The sequence below is a fragment of the Aquila chrysaetos genome, chromosome 8, assembly GCF_900496995.4.
Source record: "Aquila chrysaetos chrysaetos chromosome 8, bAquChr1.4, whole genome shotgun sequence".
Taxonomy (NCBI): Eukaryota; Metazoa; Chordata; class Aves; order Accipitriformes; family Accipitridae; genus Aquila; species Aquila chrysaetos.
This window is the reverse complement of record NC_044011.1, coordinates 24,889,809-24,911,760: the sequence shown is the minus strand read 5'-3', so window position 1 is coordinate 24,911,760 and position 21,952 is coordinate 24,889,809. Positions and strand designations below refer to the sequence as shown.

The 21,952-nt window shown below is 40.7% G+C and overlaps 1 protein-coding gene across 2 annotated transcripts in view; it reads right to left on the bottom strand.

Annotated features, from left to right (window-relative positions):
• The window catches only part of ARHGAP18 (Rho GTPase activating protein 18), a 99,439-nt gene extending 79,167 nt beyond the window's left edge, over positions 1-20,272 (bottom strand). The window contains exon 1 of one of the 2 annotated variants that reach the window (XM_030022275.2): positions 19,428-20,272. Coding sequence is in view for 1 of the 2 variants with exons in the window: in XM_030022273.2 (XP_029878133.1) it covers positions 19,428-19,471 (44 nt within the window). In the remaining variant the exon portion in view is untranslated. The remainder of the gene's footprint in view (positions 1-19,427) is intronic. The other variant, XM_030022273.2, reaches the window with a different exon arrangement.
• Positions 20,273-21,952: the final 1,680 nt, after the last annotated feature.

Genomic DNA, 21,952 nt, shown 5'->3' with positions numbered 1-21,952 from the left:
AAGTTCATGAGTATTTCTAGACTGATGCATAGCCATACACACTAGTCACAAATAATCTTGAAGAAAGCATCAAATTTGTAGCCTCTAAGGCCTCAGTCCTCTAAGGGTACATTTGTGACAGTCACAAATGACTAAATTTAATAAATCACTTGTTGCAGCTAATTTGCTCATCTCTGACTGCAGAGAAATTGTGATAGACAAGTTTGTAAAGCAAAGTTCAGACAGAGCTGCAGAAATCCAAGTCAAGAATATACTACCATTACTGTGTATTTTGGAAGAAATCACTGGTGTTACAGAAGGCAAAACTTGAAAGTTTGCCTACATCAGGGTATCATCTGTGTAGTTTCTGCAGGAAAAACATAACATTTGCAGTTCACTTGGAAGATATTCACCAAAAAAAAAAGGTATTTATGTTATAGCGGTTAGATTTACTTTGATTTAATATAGTATCTTACTATTTAATAACTCACGCTATGTAGAATACTGTTCACCATATGTCCAGAAAAAGAAAAAAAAGAAAAAAAAGAAAGAAGCTGAAGTATCTTTTAAATAAGCATGTATATGGGGAAAAGCAATGTAAATGCATGTAAATGTAAACATATACATAACATATAAATATTATGAGGGCATATATGATCAAGTCTCCTGAAATGTCAATCTATGAAATGCAACTGTAGCTTCACTGGGAGAAATTAATACGGTCACTAACAAAATCAGAACAAGAGCGCACAGCACAAAACAGGCCAGGGAAGTGGGGTGGTTTGCGAAGAAGGATGCACACGCATACCCAGCAAGAGGGAAGAGCACCCAGGGAATGGCTCCGAGCCATACGGCTGCCACAGGGAAGCAGGGCTCCGAGTGAGCAGTCACAACGTGCAGCTGCATCGGCGTTTGGTCTTTGACGAGGAGCCATCTGCAGCCCTTGGCTAGGGCTCTCAAGTCAGGGGAGCGTTACATCTTGGCACTAGGCTGCATAATCTTTTGTTTTTACCTCTTTTCCCAAACTCATTTTCTACCATCTTTAAAACTGAAATGCAAGAAGTAAGCACTTTCAGTAATTTAAGGTACTTCACAAATTCTCGTTGAAAAGAGACTCATCTTGTATGTGAGCGTGCATGACAATGAAACTTTGTAGAAAATATTACAAAGATACTTCTGATACCATGAGCTCTGCTGCTCTTGAGGGAATTTAGCACCTATTTAATTTAACTTTGTTTTGGAACATATCACAGAAGTACATGTGAGGATAATCACCTGTAGGAGCCTTCATCACCTGCTGGCTGATGTAAAAAAGCTTCAACTACACACAAGTACCTCAGCTCTGGGAGAGTCTACAATTTTCCCAGAATTATAACAGTGATATTAACAAATATCATAAAATTACGTTTCTGTTAGCTTAGCTGGTTAGGGGTAATCAAATAGTAGTCATATGAAAATTATATTGTTTGTGTTTTGATTCTCTTCATTGGGGGTAATTATAGGACAATAAATATTTTCTTATTCTGCTTTCTGTTTACATTTTTTGCTTAGGTCACTGTCGTGGTTTAACATCAGCCTGCAACTATACACCACACAGCCACTCACTCAGTTCCCCCCTACCTAGTGGGATGGGGGAGAGAATTGAGGAAAAAAAATAAAGGAAAACTTGTGGGTTGAGGTAAGAACAGTTTAATAGGACAGAAAGGAAAAAAAATAATAGATAATAATAACAATAATAAAATGAAAATAATAATAATAAAATGATTGGAATATACAAAGCAAGTGATGCACAATGCAATTGCGCACGACTCGCCAACGGATGCCCAGTTAGTTCCCAAGCAGCGATCCCCAAAGGCCAACTCCCCCCAGTTTATATACTGGGCATCATATGGTATGGAATACCCCTTTGGCCAGTTTGGGTCAGCTGCCCTGGCTGTGTCCCCTCCCAACTTCTTGTGCCCCTCCAGCTTTCTCGCTGGCTGGGCATGAGAAGCTGAAAAATCCTTGACTTACTTAGTCTAACCACTACTTAGCAACAACTGAAAACATCAGTGTGTTATCAACATTCTTCTGGTACTGAACCCAAAACATAACACTGTACCAGCTACTAGGAAGAAAATTAACTCTATCCCAACTGAAAGCAGGGCAGTCACCATTTGATTTATTTCAACATCCTTTGTACTACACAGGCCTTTTATGAAATAGCAATATGGTAAAAAATTTAGACCATCCTTTCTTTTGGGTAAAAAAAAAATAGGCAGGAGAAGGGAACAGCAATGTGAAACTCCACAAGGATTCACGTACTATTATTCTCCCCAGTGCTTCCACCAAAATGATGGGATTACCAGGTGTCAGCTCCCTCTCCTCTTCACGTTCAGAAAGACATTTACAGTTCAGGCTGGGCACTCGTCAACAGTACCCCGTTTTGGAGCACTTCCCAAAAGAATAAGAATAATTATGGAAAGGGGGCTTTCTTACTAGGGCCTTCTACACTTTCATTTTGCCAGTTGGACTCTTCCAGAATAGGTAAGGGAAAAAGACCCTAGTGTAGATAAATTTTATCAATATAAGAGTACTTGCAACATTTAATACCTCTTCAGGTATTTAGGTGGCCGTAGCAGTATAAAGTGCTTTTCTACTGCAGCTGCGGTAAGGCTTTTACTAGCGTAGCGATTGTTTATAAAAAAATCACATTTCTCAGTGACATCATAGGCTGATTTTCAAGAGTGCAGAAGCCCACAAATCACTTACAAAAATTAGGAAAATTAATCTTCAGCCATTGAACCTTTAGATATCTATTAGTTTTAGTTTTACCAAAGCAGCAGCACAGAGACCACGTGTCTGTATGCTGTTTCTGCGGCTCCTGGCCATGAATGCACAGTTAAGGGGAAAAAGCTGCATGCCTGCCAAAATCATTCTTTTTTCTTTTCTTAGCCTGTTAGTTTCTTCCCTTCAGTTGCTTTGGGGCATCACTAAAAATTAAGACAAAACTGCTATAAAAGATTATTGTTACAGTAAGAGCAGATGGTCATAGGAGCAGATTTCAAGCTGAAGATTTTTCTTTTTCCTAGCCCCAGTTTGAGAGTTATCTATTCGTGGAAGCATCAGGTTCTACAAGATTATCTATGCAAAGTGCATTTCATTACAGTAATCACAGGAAGATATTTTCACAAGGAATCAGCACGATGTGTGCTGTAATGTTATGCAGAAACATATATTACAATATATAACCATAATAGTTTTAAATGTTTTAAGTGCTGCCTGAAGTACTTGTTACATGGGCAAAACTGGAATGTTGTTTTTCCCCATGAAGCAAGTACATCATTTTTTAGCTGCCAAGAAGCTGTGAAATGGTAATAACTTCAGGACATTGCCATATCCCGCAACCATGAAAGCCACCCTCCAAGGACTTCAAGTATCCTGCTTTAGTCAGTAGAATTCCCTAGTTTTAACTATTCAGTTCAGAATATTGTAACTATTTTAGTCAACCTAATTTCTCATTCTTTGCAGGTAAGCACTTTAATGAAAAGCAAGGCTAATATTTTAAAATAAAGCTTCATCAATGTTGCTTTGCAAGGACCCAAATTTCAAAGCATAAGGACCCAGTATGTGTATTGTATTTTGTATCATTCACATTTAGGAACAGAAAGTAGGGAAGTGTTGGAATAGATGATTATGTACCATTCTTAAATTATTGGCATATAGCAAAATACAGAATACTGGGAATATACTTAGAAATCTACAAATGGCATTTTCTGTATTACACTTGGTGTATGTCAGAAAGTCTTTTAAGCCATAAAAGTACACAGCAAACTCTTTTGGCATAACATACTCCTACCGAAGTAAACAAGGCACATTAATAACAAAATAAGTATTGGCCTAAACTGTACAGTCAGATCAGGTTTTCTGTTAAGAGGCTGATTGCCCCCAACATCCAAACAAAATACAATGGAAACTGCATTTATGTTTAAACAATATTCAGATTTGAACTACATTAAATACCATTTCTAATTTAGGGCTTAGTTGTGTATACCTTGCTCATACAAGTAATCCTAGCAATTTTACTGCCGTCTACTATAACTATATGATCAATTAAAAAAAAAAACTACAAAAAACCCAAAGAGGGCAGACAAGGTGGTCTGCAGGTGAAGACAGGGACCTAAATTAGTAAGATACAAACCTCAAAGGGGAAAAAAAAGAGTTCTATCAATGGATCATTCGCTGTCTCTTCCAGTACCAGAACTAAGGGGAATTAACTATGAAAAAAACGATTTATGCAGCAGAATTGCTTGCCACAGGATGCTGGGGAAGCCAAAAGCTTACACAGGTTCTCGGCAAGACCAGACATGTTCACGGAAAATAAATCCATGGACTATTACTAAATACATAAAAAGAATATCTGGCTCAGGAATTGCCTGGCAGCATATGGCTGCAAGCTGGCGAAAGCATTGGGAATGTCAGCCCTGCTTTAAAACTCTTATATGGGCATCTTTTAAACACGTGTAGGATACCAGATAGATGGACTTTTGGTCCATTCCAGTAGAGCTACTTTTACCTTCAAATAGGCCATAATTTAAAATAATTCTGGTTCCTTGCAACAATGAAAGTAGTGTCAATGTGTATGAATGACAAAAAATACAAATTATGATTCAGTATATAGGACAGTAGCAAAAAACTTTTATTATATTGCATTATTTAAAAAATTTTTTTTTTTAAAGTAACACATCCTGTTAACTTTATGATTGAATTTCTTGAACTTTCTGAGGATACAATTTTCTGATTAGATTTAAAAGCATCACCATTCGAGCAAATCTGGATCACATTTAACATGCCGTGGTCACAAATAACTCTCAGGAACTCAGTCCTAAACCTGGATCTTGTGATGCACAGTTGGCCTGCTCCTGCTTTGCAGAAATGAAGCAATTCTTCAGTTCTAAACCCTGTAGCTGAAACATTTAAACACAAAATAACACTGACAGTGTACTTATCTGCAGAACACAGGCCCCTTTCCAAATTGCAAGCCAAGTTTTTAGCTCACAGTGGATGTTCAGTGTTATCTTAATTCAGTGAATTATGTATTAGCAAAATAAACATGTATTTAAATTTTAATGGTGTATTTTAGTCAGGAGAAACTGTTGTGTTTATGCCCTGATTGGAAATGTAAATATCAAAAATGTCAATGGACAAACAGAAAGACATCCTCTGCATCCCTCCAAATTTCTGAGTGGTATTTTGAGTTAAAGAATTACAACTGTCAAATACATTTTGCTATAGCAAAAAGTACAAATATTAAGAATACCTCAGGATTGAAGACTTTCTAAAAAAAGATCTGTTCTCACTATAAAATGTCAGTATATATTATCAGCTCCTATGTTCTTCAAAAAATTACATTCACGTGCGTCCCCAGAGCTCATAATCCAGCTCATACTGATGCCCACAGACTGTCCCGCTGATTGTTTGGTTTTGGTGTTACGTTTGAGGCACTAGGCCTGAAACCTAAGAATACATTTTAAATAAGCTGTATTTACTTCAGACTAAACCAAGGTAGATCATGCAAACAAAAGAAACCCCCTTGAGAATACTCACAAGAACTCATCTGTTTAAAGATGGTATTAAATACAGTTTACACAACAGGCCTTTAATATAAGCAGAGTATTCCATATTTTGTTTCCTTCCATTTTATCCCTGAACATTTGATCACTATTCATGCATTCTGCAGGGTCATGAAAATACCTGCAATATTTAATTCTATCTATTAGGGCTTGCAATATTTTTATTTTGGCCCAACTATTTGTATTTGCAAGCAAAGTCTCATTATTGGAAGCAGCTAATACAAAAGAGCACTGCAGAATCCAGTGATTTGCTAAACTAACAATCTTAGCATGCCCCTTAGCTAATACAAGAGTATGTCCAAAGTTCCTCTGAATTACAAATCAGTGGTTGCACAGACTCCAGAGAATGATTCTAGAAGCGAGTGAGAAGTTCAGTCTCTCTGCAGCCAGTCCATGGTGTGTTCCAGCCTGTGAAACCATCATCCTCAAACATGAAGTAAGGAATTCTGTTTCTCATAGTGCAGATCTGCTAGGAAGAGTACACAGCAGAGTAAGACCATTCGCCCTTTCTGTCCTGCTATTAGGAATATTTTGTGTTTTGCAAAACAGAGAGCAGTTTTGTTTTCACTTCCCTCAACAGTTACTGAGCTGGCGTAGGTGGATTTTGGGAGACCTTGACCATGAGCCCATTTCCCCCAGCAGAAGTTGGGAGTTCTGCTGCTGGAAGTTAAGAGCTGGCTTTGAGTATTTCTGCTGTCAATAATTAGGACTGTTTATAATAATTGTCTGGATCAGAGCATAATAGTTCCCAAACTGACACTCACATAATCCTTCCCCCCTTTCCTGTAGATTATTAGGATGTTCTACAGCACACACACACACACAGTACCGGCTAACAGTGCAAACCAGGTGCTTTCTATAACCTTCATTGTTCTTGTAAATACAGATGTCCCTACTTCCAGTTCAAAGGACTTCACCTGAAATTATAATAAAGTATTTAATGGGATCCTTCAGTTCTGAGTTTCTGCTCTTGGAAGGTACAGAATTAATTATTTGCCTGACTTTCAATGTGACCCTTTTTTTCTCCCCCCTATCCATGTCTGCATTTCACTGTGTTCCCAAGCTAAACTCAGAAAATATCTATAAAGAGGGACAGGATCTTCAGGCTAAATTCTCCCACTTCACAACCAACAGCGGTCACTCTTCTGTGCATCACCAGCTCAAAAGGAGATATTTTAAAAAAAAATACAAATGTCCGGTCTTCTGCTTTCAAGGAATACTTTGTCATTTAGCAAGCATTTTATCTCCAATACCAAATGTATTCAACATATGTGAACATACCAGTAGCTGTCAGTCAAACGAGCACCTATGATGGGACCACGATCCAACAGTGTCCAAATCAGATTCTCAGGGATGAGTTTCAGAACTCCAAGCTTCACGTAAGTACGCCAACAATTTGAAGCTCAGGGAATACTTGAGTCAAATGTAATTTTGTGTCCTGAAAGCAGCAGCTGGCAGGAAATACAGAGATGTCAGCTTCATGTCCAGTTCCAAGGCAGGATCCTCTAGTACCAGTAGATTCAAAAGACTCTGTGGACTTCATGTTTGGCCTTCTGCCAAGAGTGGCAATTACAAAATGTCACGACATGCAATGCTTACTCATTTTTTTGATGTGCCCCAAATGCCTGTTTTTTTCCTCATGATAAGTTTTGGATCCTGCTGTCCCACATAGCACACTCCTAACTACAGAACTAAAAATAAAGCGTTGGTGCAGAAAAACGTCGGTTTGTACTTTGGGTGCTTACTAAAGCAGATGCCAAAATAAACAAGATTATACTACATGTAATGCATGTATACATTTAAGAGGTTTTTACTGTGCTAAATATGCATATTTACTAAAACATGAATTGGAAAGGCTGAGCTTGTAATGGTGCAAGAAACAGTCTACCACCATTTTTTTCCATTAGATTAAGGAGGAAACAGCTGTTGTCACACGGCAGCATGACGCCAACAGTCAAACAGGAAGGATTACAGCATTCAAGTCATCTTAATCCTAGTGCATAAGCATTAATAGAGGCTTTTCTTTCATCACAAATGACTAATGTAGCTAACCTCTGACACTGGCCTGAACTTCTGACTTACCTAAGAAAACTATATGCTGTTGTTAGCAGTGTAATAGATGAAGTAACGTTTCCTTTAGCAAAAATGTCATGAAGGATTTATAAATCTGATGTAAACCATTAAATGGATAGCAACATGAAGCCCAAAACATTAAAATCATATCTCTGCATTAGTCCTAAGGACATCTTGAAAGAAAACATAGCACCCCACATTGCACTTAAATCTATTATATACAGGTCATCATGATTTCCTCTTTATCAAATTGAAATGGACCTTATACTCTACTAAGTGAGGGATTTCAAAGGGAATTGCTAAGGACACAGAGTGCAGGGGGAGTCAGGGTATACCAGGGTGTTCATTGCATGCAAACTGCTCTTGCTTAGAAGCAGAAATGCAGTCCTGAAAGACTGAGAAGACACTTCAAACTGGCATTTACTCAAACACTTCTGTTCTGCCCTCATTTCATGTCTGTCTTAGCCCGTAACACTGAAGGTCTTTGTTGATCCCATTTGTAGCAAATGTATGTACACATGCATGCATTCATAAATCTTATTTTTAAATGAATCTTAAAAATGTCTACTTACCTCATATCATTATTACATTTAACAAAGATGTATTTTAATGTACTTGTATTATCAATCACCTATATTTTGATGAGTTTTACTACTACTGTTATTATTATGATAGCAGTAATTTTTAAATTCTTTCAAATCTGTTTGTTTTTATTGACCATACTGGGTATATCACTTACCAAAAAGCTGAGCGCCACTGTGGGTAACAAAAGCTAAGGACAAATTTGCTGCAGGTAGTTCAAAGGATTATCACACAGCCCATTCTTTAAATTTTGTTAGAAATTGATCCCTTAGCTGAATTAACTACCCACAGCAGATTTTTATCCAAATTAAATTTCCTTCTTAAGTTTGTCTAGAGGCAGATGGCAGTCTTTAAGGATTATTGGAGATAGAAACCATTCTATCTCATATATATAATTACAAATCAATACTGTGTCTCTAATTCATAGAGAACCTGTGCTTTTCTCTGGCTATGGAATATTTTGTCTCATTATGCCCAGGTCTAATTGCATTTACTGTCATAATAGCAAAATGTAGCATTATCTAAGATGTTAATCTGTTGCTAGAGCTAGCCACCAAATGTGGGACCATATGCTTCTCCACTGAGATGAGCAGAGAGGACCAAAATTATTTTAACAGAATTAAAATTTCCTACAGGAAAAACACATGGCAGACCAGTTCTCCTCTCGCACCCACCCTTTGCTGTAGTGATCCCATGCCAGCAATGTGCAAGGGCGAAGGTCCTACAGCTCACCTCTGTGGCAAAGCTCACCTCTGTGGCAAAGACTCGATTTAATCATCTGAGGCGGATCAAAACTGGCACTAAAGAACATTTCTCTCCTAGTTGCCAGATGTTATCACAACTGTAATTGTCTTGCTGTGCATGTACGTTCATCTGCACATCTGAGCAACTTGGACTGCAATGGATGCCTCCACTCAGAGAAGTCAATGACCCCTCTATGATGACAGGCTCAGTCAGAGTCCTTTCCTCACGGACGAAAGGGTAAGGCTCATGAGGTACAAAATAACACACATTACTTTCTCTTTAGACAGTTAATTTCTTATTCACAGCAATCAGAAACACTAAAGATTGCTGGACTTCTATTATTCCTTAACTGCTGTTAAATGTGTATCAGATAACAGCATTCAGAATAAAAATTGATCCACCAGGTCCAAGACACAGAGGACATAATATATGCTACTGTAACAGCATTAATTTGGTTTATGATTCTTATTTAGAGGTGGTCTAGCCTTCTATCCACTGAATACTACTTGTACTTAGAATCTTTGTTCACTTTTGTGTCCAAACAAAAGTATTACAGAAGTGTTATTGAAGTATTGAAGTACTACACTCTTATGATGGCTGAGCATCACCTTTCCTTGTTGTCATTTGAATAAGTGTAATCTTCCAGCAAGGATCCCGATTCTCAACTGAAGCAATTCCCTTTCAGGTGAGTGATCGTCCCAGCCATTTAACTAGTTCAATGTGACACTTTTGCAAAGCGTGAATTGAACCACTAATTCACTTTCCTGTATGCTAAAACTGCCTCTCACTACAAATTTTAACTGGATCTAATGAACCCACTTAGCACAACTTTCCATAGTTACTTGAGTTTTTTTTCATATTAGGTCCATCATAATAAATTGTACATAGGAGTTTCATAGTGTATTTCAAACAATATCAATAACTTCCTATAAACGCATTAGTAAATGGTGGGTTTCTGATAACCAAGGACTGTAAAACCACTCCTCCTACTAATTTTATGTGGCAAAATACTTGGCAGGAATCAAAGTTCTATTCTGCAGTTCCTCTTTCAGTTGTACCATTTAATGAAATTATTGTTTTCTGCTTGATTTAATAGTGAGTACAGACTGGGGTCTTTTTTTAACTTCATGTTTGACGCTGACACACACACAGTTGAATGTTGATTTCTGGCATTCCTAATTCCTGTGCCAAAACCCCATTGTTCTAGTAATCTGAGTTCCTTTGCAGAAGTTGATATTTTGCCATAAATATTTCTTTTGCCACATTCATTCAGCTATGCTGTATTTTTAGCCATTAGTGTTTGTTTAGAGTATGACTACCACTTCTTATCATTAAAGTAAAATCTATCTGACTGTTCAACTTGAGAGAAAAAGGAACAATATTTTTATCTAGATGTTCCTTGCTTACACGATCAAATTAAGCTTTTACTGAAATTTCTGAGCTTTTTGGACTCCTGCCTTTGCAAGTTAAATATCTGATGCAGTGCCAACCACCCAGCTATTACTACAGTTCTTGGATTCAGCATTTCTGCATCCATCTCCTTCACTGAGTTGCTCTGTACAGCTGCAGTGCAAATTACAGACAGACAATCCTGAGGATATGTCCCCAGCTTCTTTAATATTTACTTGCAGGTTCTGACATTCAGATTCAATCACATACAAGCCATCTCCAGAAATCTGGGGTTTGGAGAAAAACTAAATAATTAGACAGCATTATAGAATTGACTACAAGGGTTGGTTTGCACCTGTGAAGAGGGGGAGGGACTGTCCTCACATTTCTGTTAGAGGAAATGTCAATTCTGCAGAAAGGGAATGAAGGAAAAGATATGTGTAAGCAAGGGTAAGTAGGTCTGGCTCTCATTACTTTGTGTAAATCCCTAGGCCATTTGGTTTTGCCTTGGGAATTATGGTAAAGTCCGTGATGTCAGTGCATGACCGGGCCCAGAGCATGAGGAGATCTGCCACCCCCACCACCTACAGACATTCCAACTTTGAAAACAGTATTAAACAAAACAGAAGCAAACAAAATAAGAAAAATTATCTTTGTACAAGCTTGACTGGCCATAAGGAAGAAACAAACAGAATTTTTAACTCCATAAATAATATCTGCCTCGACTTTAACCTTATTTTTGGGAGGACAGGAAGTATGAGGGCTTCTGTTCTTAAAACTGCTAAATTTATTGAACGCCTGTGACTACTTCATTTTTGCCGGACATCTTTATGTTGAGCTTGCCTCCAAATGTCATTCTTGCCACTTGTTTTTTTCTTGTATTCTGTGTTTAGGCCTGGGTGGACATTTTTAATTAGCATGCATTTCTTTTCTCTCACTATTTATTACTACACTCCCTGGGAAGTATATTTTTTACAACTGCAACTATATACCCTTTTTTTACAACGTCACCAACTTCTTGCCATAAAATTGCTTGACTTATGTATCAGTAATTCCACAAAATTGCTCAGTTTCTAATTACTCCATCTGATAACTATTCAAATTCCCACAGCTCAGTGGGACACATAGTGGCTAACTGCTGTTCTGGGTTGCTGGCTTCTAGTAAATAAAATGTGCTTGCCTGCATTATTTTCTTGAGTGGATTTTCTAATAATTTTCGTCATACTTCAAGCTCCTGCTTTAAATCTCTGATCTCTCAAAGCTTACTTTATGCAGCACTGTTTCTCATTTTGATCTTTGTGCTGCAGAGAAAAAAATTATTCAAGTGATGTTGACCTTCCCTCCAAGCTGATGGACTGTGATGGCCACACTGGCTTCTTTTTTTGGCCAGAGACTATGAAGGCGGTTTTGAAAGTACAAAGGAGGAGTGAGGCTGAGAAAGACTTCTTGCATGATAGGAATCAAGTATCCAATGATTCTATTGACCACTCTTGCGGCAAAAAAATAAATGGGAATATCAGGCTTTCCAATCACTTATTGCAGTCAGTTTTGCTGAGGGGATACATCAGGAAGGATTGGAGGAAATGAGCATCTGACCAGTAAGAGTGAAGGAATGAAGGTGTATGTGTATGCCGCAGAGTTATTATCATTGTATTCCTTAACAGAACGAGGGAAATGACTACACAGCTAATGCAGCCATCACCCTTCCAATGCTGGAAAAGCCACCACATGGGCCATCCAGCTGGGGCTGCATCTGGCTTGACAGTATCAGAAAGAGAGGATGCAGTCTGAGAAACATCTGCCAGGCAGCCTTCTCCTTGGTGGCAAGCATCACCCTCCACCTCCAAACGGTACGAGTGTCTCTTTTCCTTTCTATTGCACCTGGCAAGCCTGGTGAAAACCTAAAATGGTGAGTGCCCCATGTTGTTTCCTGGGCTCTGACAATCCTCCTGCTTTGTGTGGTTTCCGGGAGGTATCACATGGAGCAGAATGGTGAGAAATGAAATGCTAACAAAACATCAGTGATGGCCATCTTTAGCCAAAACGCCAGTCAAGTTTAATTGAGTGAAAACTGCTGGATGCTGCACTCTTAATTCACTTTGAGAATTTTTTTGTCATTTATCATAGATTCGTCAGAAAGTGGTTTAAGCTGTTTCAAAGCAGCAATGAACAAATATCCTCTTTTCGAGCCAAACGTGCTGACGGAAGAAGGTAACATCTTTGCAGAGCTGATACACAATCATTCAGGAATCCTAGTTAGTCAAAATGAGCTGAACTGACTACTTTAAATAGTATGTCGTTACTAGCATTTTGCTGAGTGCATGCCTTTTTTCATCCTATGTCACTTTTAAACAAAAATAGGAGTTCAGGCTTACACATAGATGATCCCCAAGACTAAGACCTTGAGTTTTCTGTTCTACAGCCTTGCCATGGGCTTCTCGGATGTTCAGTATCCTCTGAAGCAAAAGAGTTGGCAGCTCCATAAAGATAATTGACAAGTGTGCAGTATCTTTTGTTGAAAAAAATAAATGGATTTTTCTGAACACTGTATAAGCTATGAGCAAAAAAACTACAAGAAGGGATTGAGGGGGAGGGACGGCAGAACATAAGCTCTATCTTAGAGGTCAAAAAGTGCAGGGATAAAATGAGAATTACCAAAAGTCAAGATGAGTCCTGACAGCTGACAGGTCCTGAGACCTAGCAATATAAATTAAAATAAATGTATATTATTCTTTGACAGTAGAGAGAAAAAGAAAAATAAAATTCCAGTGAGGTTGCTACACAGTAAGAATGGAGTTGAGATCAAAGATAACATTGGCACGGCCACCCCAAAACTTTCTCACTTGATCTTCTGTAAGGAGAATGACAGCAAAAGCCAGACAACTACTGAAAATGTGTGTATAACACTAAATCGCATTCCAAATAGAAGCAAAGTTTTTAAGGTTTGGTAAAATGAAGCCAGGCAGAATAGATAATCTCCTGCCCCAAATATTGAAACAATTCACCTGTGAATTCAATAGTAAGTAATTAAATAAATCTATCAGCTCAAGTGATGCCACATTACCAGAGAATGTCAACAGAAGAAATACAATTCAGAAAGAGAAAACCAGAAAAACTGGCAACTTTACACTTGTTACTCTGAGCTCGATAGTGTGCAAGTCTTTTTAAGGACTTCAGAAGAAAGGATATTTTGAGACACAGAGGTAAATGGAAACCTGGGATAAAATACAACATGGCTTTACCAAGGTAAACACAGATTTTGGTAATAAAACAACTTGTTGTATGAAAGATGGGGGGCTGCAGCAGATCTAACTTATATGGCCTTCAGTATTGCATTTGATACTGTACCACATAAAGAACATAAGTACATACACAATTACACAAACAGGGGATTGGGAACAGTGCAAGTGTGTAAACTGGGGAAAGGCTTAGCTGAAAAGAGACAGCAATACATTACACTGAAAAACAAACTGATGAATTGGGGAAAAGGGAGTCTTCCTATTAAAATTTCTCAAGGTTTCCTCTTACTAATGATCTTATTATTTAATGTTTTCATTCATAACTTTGGCATAGAAAGAAAAATGTGAAATTTACTGATAGAATGAAATTAGGGTTACCAATTTAGAGAAAGTCCAGGATATTATACAGGAAAAATGGATGAATAAAAGGACTGGAAAAATAAAAATGAGACACAAGTGCATGTATTTAATAGACTTAATAACTAGATTTTATGCTATAAGCCAGGGGACTCATCAGTTTGAAATGACAGATATTAATTGGTCATAAGGCAACCATCAGACACAGTGTAGTACAGAAATAAAAAAGGCATATGCAGTCCTACATATGTCTAGCTATATCAGGCTAGACAGCAGAGTTTTAATATCATTACAGACATTGATCAGACATTACTTAAAATTATAGTGTCACTTCTGATCACTCACAATCAAGAAAGACGTATTCAAATGTGGACAATCACATGGGAAAGAGCAGCATGAGCAACTAAAAGGCAACAACAAAATTGCTGTTTGCAAGTACTCATAAACATAGATATATCTTGGGTGGGAAAATCCATTTAAGTTAATGGACAATGTCAATACAAAAGAAATGTGTAGAAACTTCCCATTGGCAACTGTAGGTTCAAAATTAGAAATCCATTTCTAAATATCAAGAGGAGCAAGGTTCCAGCACGCCCATCAAGAAGGACAAACAACCTAATCTTTAAAAAAGCTCAGTATGTTTATGAAATGGATTAGAGATGGTAGCTTTTTTATAAGCTGCAAGGTAGCACTCAGTGAGCTAGGAAGTTCTTTCCAACCTGGCATCCTCCTATGCTATGTTCCTACACTACGGTAGAAGAAGCAACAGAGAGTAGCTACATTAAATATAAAAAAATTCTTTTGTTAAAGATACATTAAGCTTCTAAAAGAAAATGAACTCAAGAACTTCAGAAGTCAACAACATCACTTCAGGTCTACATGTGCCAATATGTTAATTGTTTTACAAATGAAACATAATTATGTACAAGTATACCTATGGCTTTGAGGGGGGAGGAGGGGTTGTTAAGAATCAAAGACCAGCCAGTGGTCCATGCAGACCATTTGTATGCTAGTGCAAGAGCATAAGGAGCCATAAAATAATACCTGTGTTGTATAACCTCACCTGCAGCACGTGGCAGAACCCTGTATCCTTTACTTGTCCATCAGAGGTGGCCACGCTAGTACCAAGCCCCCAGAAGAGTGGAGGCGAGGACACCCAGCTGGACTTGGGCATCATGAGAGTTCCCTGGGGTGCTCTAAGATGGACATGAAACTTCTGAAAAAGAAGTTTCACAGGGAAACACTTTGTCCCAAGTATGGTAGCCAGGTATGCTGAACCAAGAGGTCCAGACTGTGCGTTTTTTCTAACAGCGACATCAGCAGCTTCAACCTCTGCTGGACCTCTAAGCAGGAGGAATTTATGCTCCTTCCTCTGCTTCCTCATCCTCTTTCTCCTCTCTGCTCCTTCCTCAAGCTAACCATGCACAGCCACATGCTAAGGCATTGGAGCAGCAGTACAATGTCTTGTCCAAACTTCTTGGTCCCAGGCTCCTTTCAGAGGAATGTGCCAGGCCAGCTAGAAACATTCCTCAGGTAGGATTCAGTCCATTGGCCACATCCTGAACCATGCAGACCTAGATCATGGATTTTTAAGAAGCAGATCCTTAAGTCCAGGCTCAAACCAAAGCCTGCACAACCTGAGACCTCTTGGTGAGTGTAAAGATGTTGGAATCAGAGGGATGAAGGAAGATGTGACTACAGTATTAGCAGAAGATTTTTAATTTGCTGGCCAACTTTTTAAAGATATAAAAAATTCACATATAAAAGCAGGCATCTCATGACTACTCCAAAATAGCCTTATTAGTTGCTGCTTCAATTAACAATCATGTTGCATTTCATGTGACCACTTTCAGAGGCAGGTTATAAAAACAGATAATTAATTCATAACAAATATTGAACTTCCAAAAAAGCACTTCAGGCCTGGGACTGCTCTTTTCCACCTATGTAGCTTAATCATTTTCATCTCCTAAAATGAGGAACTATCACAGCCATGCTTCAGTTTGAATTTCTGCTATACAATTTACTGTGGAAATGTCCTTGGTAGCATTGAATGTTCACTCCCCTCACGAATGTCTTACATTCATAAGTCTACATCTTTGTCTTTAGTTTGCTTGTGTTGCCTGCTGTTGTCTTTGGGAGCTGCTCTATCTGCCGCTGTCTCCTTTGTCTGTTGTTCTCAAGAATCACTGCTCATCTCATTTTTTGTATGCTGCTTGCCTTTCACTTGGTGCGCAATCTTTATGTAGAGATAATTACATACAGTATATTTATATGAAAACATCTCGCCTTGCTGAGAACGTAATTTAGTGTTTTTACAATTATTTTCTTGGCTGATCCATTCCCATTCAGTGAGCCTGCTTTTGTCTGACTGAAACTAATCAGAAGTTTATGACTGAGCTGAATGGGACTTAAATGGATACAGAACCATCCTGTATAAGGGCCAATTAGTCGAGGTAAGTGTAAGAAACCAAGTACTGCTATACGATTTCTTCTAGCCAGTGTAAGTACTCTATTTCAATGTATTTACTTCTGATTTTCAGAAAGGGCATTTTGTAGAACAGTTGTATAATGCCCAGGGTTGTAATATTATCCCTGTAGCTTCGGGATCCTATGTTTTTCAAGGTGTCACATTCAAAAGTAAGACAGATTCCTATGATGTCCACATTTCTGCTAACTGTGCAAGTCCTACAGTGATTTGAATTAATTAACTGTTTCTCAGTAAGTACTCAATTAAGGGCATAATTAAGATTCTCTAAGTATCTGATTATAGTAATTGTTTGGTCTGTGCGGTGTACTATTTTACTGGCATAGTCTAATCTTGTCACAAACTGTATTCTTATGAATTTATTAAGTACAGTTTTTCACATTCAAATATCTCTTTCTTATGACATATTAGTATAATAATTATTCACTTAACTATGGCAGAACCTTAAAATCCAATACATGGACCATGGAATACGAAGATGACAACTGACCCTTAGCATTCCTGTGTATGCTGCACTCGGGGGAGAAAAAGGGACAATGCTGATGATAAGCATTTTTCCCAGCACACCAGCTACCTAACTATTCTTAAATCAGTCGAACAGCTTGTTTTTCAGTTTTCTTGCTGTTAACTGGTTTTTAACTATTTCCATCTTCACGTATAGAAAAAAATATTATTGCATGGCTAGCCAGAAACCTACTAAAATGGTTTAATCAGAAAAAATAGTATTTCAAGAACATGACAGATAATACCATATGTATGCACTCTCTTTTCTACCTTACTGTTTTCTGGGTTCATTGCTACATTGCTGTTACTTGCTAATGGAGGCACAGAATAAGCAGATGGTAATGCCCAATAGCAGCTGATCATGCCTGACTGGCATGGATTGAAACAACCATCACCTAACCTGTCATGATTTTGTGAATGCGGATGGACAAAAGTATTATGTGACTTTGCTAAAATCAAGCTGCACTTTAAGCCTGCAGACTCACTAAAGATGACCGAGTGCCCTTCCCTATCTGTTCTGCGTGCAAATACACGCTATCTCGCTGATGTGTACTGGTTCCAGGGAACGCCTCTTGCTCATTTATGTCCTGTCAGATACTGCCACTATTTACCACTCCAGCAATAGCCAGTGAGGTATCTATCCTCTTATTTAGCTTTGACAAACGGAAACTTATCCTAACTCACGTTCATTCAGGACTAATAATATTCAGTTCTTCGCCTGTTGCATTTACTGAGTCCCTTTGCAGCCACATCTCCAATAGCTCTACTTCTCCTATAAAAGCAAACTGCTGGACTTTGTAACATCTTCCCTAATTTTATTGACTTCTTTAACTCAGTACTAAAATAATCGAATTCTGCCTCCAGCCAGGACACTGGCCATGCATTTATTAAATTTTCAGATATGCTCTTCACACTTTCTCAATACCTTGATGCTCATCCAGCATGAGAAGAGCTTCCTTTAAGTTTAGGAAACTTGTTAGCCTCTTTGCATCTTTTCTCTTGATACCTAAAAAACACTTTACAGTGAACATGCTGCTGCTGGTTTAAGAACATAACTTTATCGCTTTGCTGCATTCCCCTATCTGTCTGCATTATTCGCTGTTTCCTAATGCCCTTTATATTATAAAGTCTTTGAGGCTGAGATTTTTTTGTCTGATGTTTATAACGCAAATAGAGCCATGAAGCTCTGGTTCAAAACCAGCTGTAATATGCTGCTAAACAAATAACCACTGTTCAGAGGAGGACAAGAGAAGAGAAGCAGGCGTAAGGAATTGGCAGGGATTTTTTCTTCTTGACTTCCTTCTCTATCTGCCCAGCACAGGAATGGCCGCATACAAACTGCACAAATTTATAAAATTAGCGCTGTGATTTTGGTTAGGCTTGCAGAATAGGTTAAACAGGTTTAGCAGTTAAAACATCCTATTGGAAAGTGCAGGTTAAAAGCTGGTGACATTATAAGCTTCTTTCATGTAATTCATGCGGAAGTATTATTATTTTAGTAGTTGTTAAAAAAATATCTACAGACTGCAGATATCCTAAGAATCAAGTCTTAAAGCATACCAATAAAAACTTACAGTACAATCGATTGCCCTTTTTTCCACTCATTCCTATGGCTAACTTGCAAAAATTTATCTAACGAAATCAGTTCCCATAGCTGGCGTGCCTCATGTGAAAATGCTGCACAAAACCATCACTGCTTTCACAAATTAAATTTCTGGCTCAATGGATGCTCCCTCTTGATACATTTTCTTTATGTTTTCGATCAAGTCTTTTGATGCACATTAAGTGTTCATATACAGAGGAAAAATTGTGATTCAACAAAATGCAAGTGCAACGTCCCCAGGACTGCACATTTTTTTTTTTTTGCTTTCTCGCCACTCAATGCCAAAATATTTGTATTTATCCGCTAAATTCTAATTAGAATAGATGATACTGTGGAAAACGGCTTAGTAATGCACCCTGTCAGAAGTCGTATAAAAAAAGAAGAAACACGCAGTTTGTCTAACCCATGCTGTCACAGTTACGCTACACAAGTACTGCGGGGACATCAACTTTTCAGACTCTAAGCCAGGAACCGGTATTTTCCACCGAAGCGCCTTGGTGTCCTGCCGTGCTGCAAGACGCGCTCCCACGACCGCCTGGCAGAAGCCTGAAGCCGCAGGGAGCGCGCACGGAAGCGGCCGGCGGGATCAGCTACCGGCTGCGGGAGCCGACACGCTCCCTCCCACCCGCGGCGCCGGCCCCCCCCGACTGTCACTCCTTTCCCCGCCGCACCGCAAGGCGCCAGGCGGCAGCCGCCCAGGTTTCCCCTCCCGACCGCTCCCACCGCCGCCTCGGCCCACGCGTGGGCGGGCGGCGCGGACCCCGCGGCAGCGCCCGGCGGGACGGGAGCGGGGCGGCGGCCGCCTGGGTGTCGCGCCCGCCGGGAGGACCAAGGCGGTCGCCGCGCTCGCCCGCCCTTACCTCAGGTGCAGGTAGTGCACCAGCTTCGTCACCACGGTCACCATCTTCCCGGGTCACCTTCCCCGCCGCTGCCTCGGGGGCGGGCGGGACACTCGACGAGAAGGGCGACGCTCCCGCTCCCCGGGGACTCCTCCCTCAGCGGCTCTTCCCTGCTGCCTCACCGTCTCTCGTCCCCTCGAGGCGGCGGCAGCGGCGGCTTCGCCACTCGGCCGCTCACCTACCCGCGCCGACCGCCGCCGGCGAGACACCGCCGGCGCCCGGCCCCGCCGCGGAGAAGCCCGCCCGGGCAGAGGGCGGGGCCGGCGCCCTCCCGCGGGGCCGCCCGACCTCGCCCGCCCCCGCCCCGCTCCGGAGGGGCAGCGCACGGCGGCGGCTCGGGGCCAGCGCTCCCACCGCTGGGAGCCGGGCGGCGGGGGCGGCCGCTGAGTCACCCCGGGGCCGAGGGCGGCGCGGCCGCGCTCCCGCCGCATCTCCGTGAGGGGAAGAGCGGGGGGACTCCCCGCCTGGTGCCGTCGGGGCGCCCGCCGGCCGCCCGTTTCCCTCCGCTCCGCTCATCTCTGGCCTGCGGCGGGGCCACCGTGACAGGCCGGGCGGCGGTACAGCGGGCCCGCGCGGGATAAGAGGGCTGGGGTCGGGCCCTGCGGCCTCCCTGAGGGGCCCGGCTTCGGCGGGGGGTGCCCTGGGGCGGCCGTCCCGCCACGACCGCGACTCGGGACGAGGCGGAGGCCAGGGGAGGCCGGCAGCCGTCTCGGCTTTCTTCTGAGACGGACGCGCCTCTCCCCTGAGAGCGGGACAGGGACGCCAAGGGCCCCGGCCGGGGGCGGCGGGGAGGAAGGCAAGGCGCCGGGGGGTGTTAGCGCTTGGGGTAGGCGGGCGTGTGGGCCGGAGGCCCGGGCACCCTGCGCTGTGTGGGAGAGCGCTGGCTGGGACGTGCGAAGGTGGAAGCGCCCCACGGGAGTAGGGAGACGGTCCCATCCCTGCGTGTGGCACGGCTGAGACCTGCACGGTGCCTGCGGGCTCTTTGAAAGGCGGCTCAGCGGGGAAGAGTTCAAGGAGGAGCAAAGGGAAGGATTGCAGGTCTGGGCAACCCGCCTCGCCGTACTGAACTGAGGTCTTCACCCCGTTCGGCTCAGCAGAGGATGGGGGAAGAAGAGGTGATTCGATTATGGCGTGTAAGCGCCTACGCAGGAGGATTTGTCATAGCAGAGAGCTCTTTAATCTACCAAAGACAAAGAACGGAAGGCCTGAAGCAGAAGCTAGACAAATTCAGGCTGGGAGCAATGAAACACCTTTTGTGTTACCGTAAGGATACTGAAACGATTTATATAAAGCACTGCTGGATCTTGGATCTCTTGAAATTTTAGCTCTACTGAGGATGACTTCCACATGTAAACCACATATAAATAATCTCTACCTCTGTTTGATTTGGGTTATGGAGAAAGTTCTGTGGTCTTTGTTATTGTGGACATCCGCCTAGGTGATCCCAGAGCAGATGATCAGAACAGTAACTCCAGGTTTTCAAATCTATGAATATTAATTACTTAGTTTCTGGTGCACCCCAAATTAAGAATATCTCTTCAGCCTTATTCTCCCCTTCCTGTGCATCCACCCTGGGCACTGAACGAGGCAAGACTCTTGAAAAAGTAGTATGTACTACATATAATTCAAAGATTATCATAATGCATGCATTAACTTGTATGAAGAAAGGCTACAAACAAAAATGTATTCTGTATTTTCTGACTCAGAATGCTTGGTTTAATGTCTTACTGTAATGAAGCATTTCATTGGGTTGATAACATTCAAATTATTGATACTTAGAAACAAAGAGAAGTCTCAGTACATGAAATGTTTCCAGTTCACAAGATCGTATTTGGGGACTGGATAGCTTAGAAGTAAGTAGTGCTACAAAGATACAACGTAAATACTTGATATAAATTAGAAGGTTGTACCTGCAAGTTACTATTCAGTAACTGTATCCTCTTGAAGTAATCTGGCTACTATAAATTGTATTTCAGTTTTACTAGGAAGAACTGCTTGGAAATCCTCGTAGATGGTAAGAATTTTAACTCAGTTTGTGGTTTGCTATAGTCTCTAATCCCTTCTGTCTGCATGTTCTTGACAGTATCAGACTTGTGAGAAAAGTGTGTTTAGTTTTTGCTGATTATTCAGACAGAATACAGAGATTCTGTAAACATACAGGAGATGATGTAGACAGTTAAAATAGATTTTTCTTTTTTTTTGTAGTGGCTGAATATTGCAACTTGAATATTTTTGGCCCATCCTACATACAGTTTTATATCCCATATCCTCAAGCTTGTTGTTTTCATTAATGTCATTATTTTACTTTCTATAAATTCTTACTATACTTCTTGTATTTCTCACCTCATGTCAATCAGAGCTCCAAAATACGTGCCTGTCACTTGCTAACTTGTTCTCGTGCTCTATGCTGCTCTCTACACCATTGACAGCTCTGCTCCAGTGGAGCAGAGGTAGAGTGTTTCACCTTGAGCAGGTTTAACACAGCT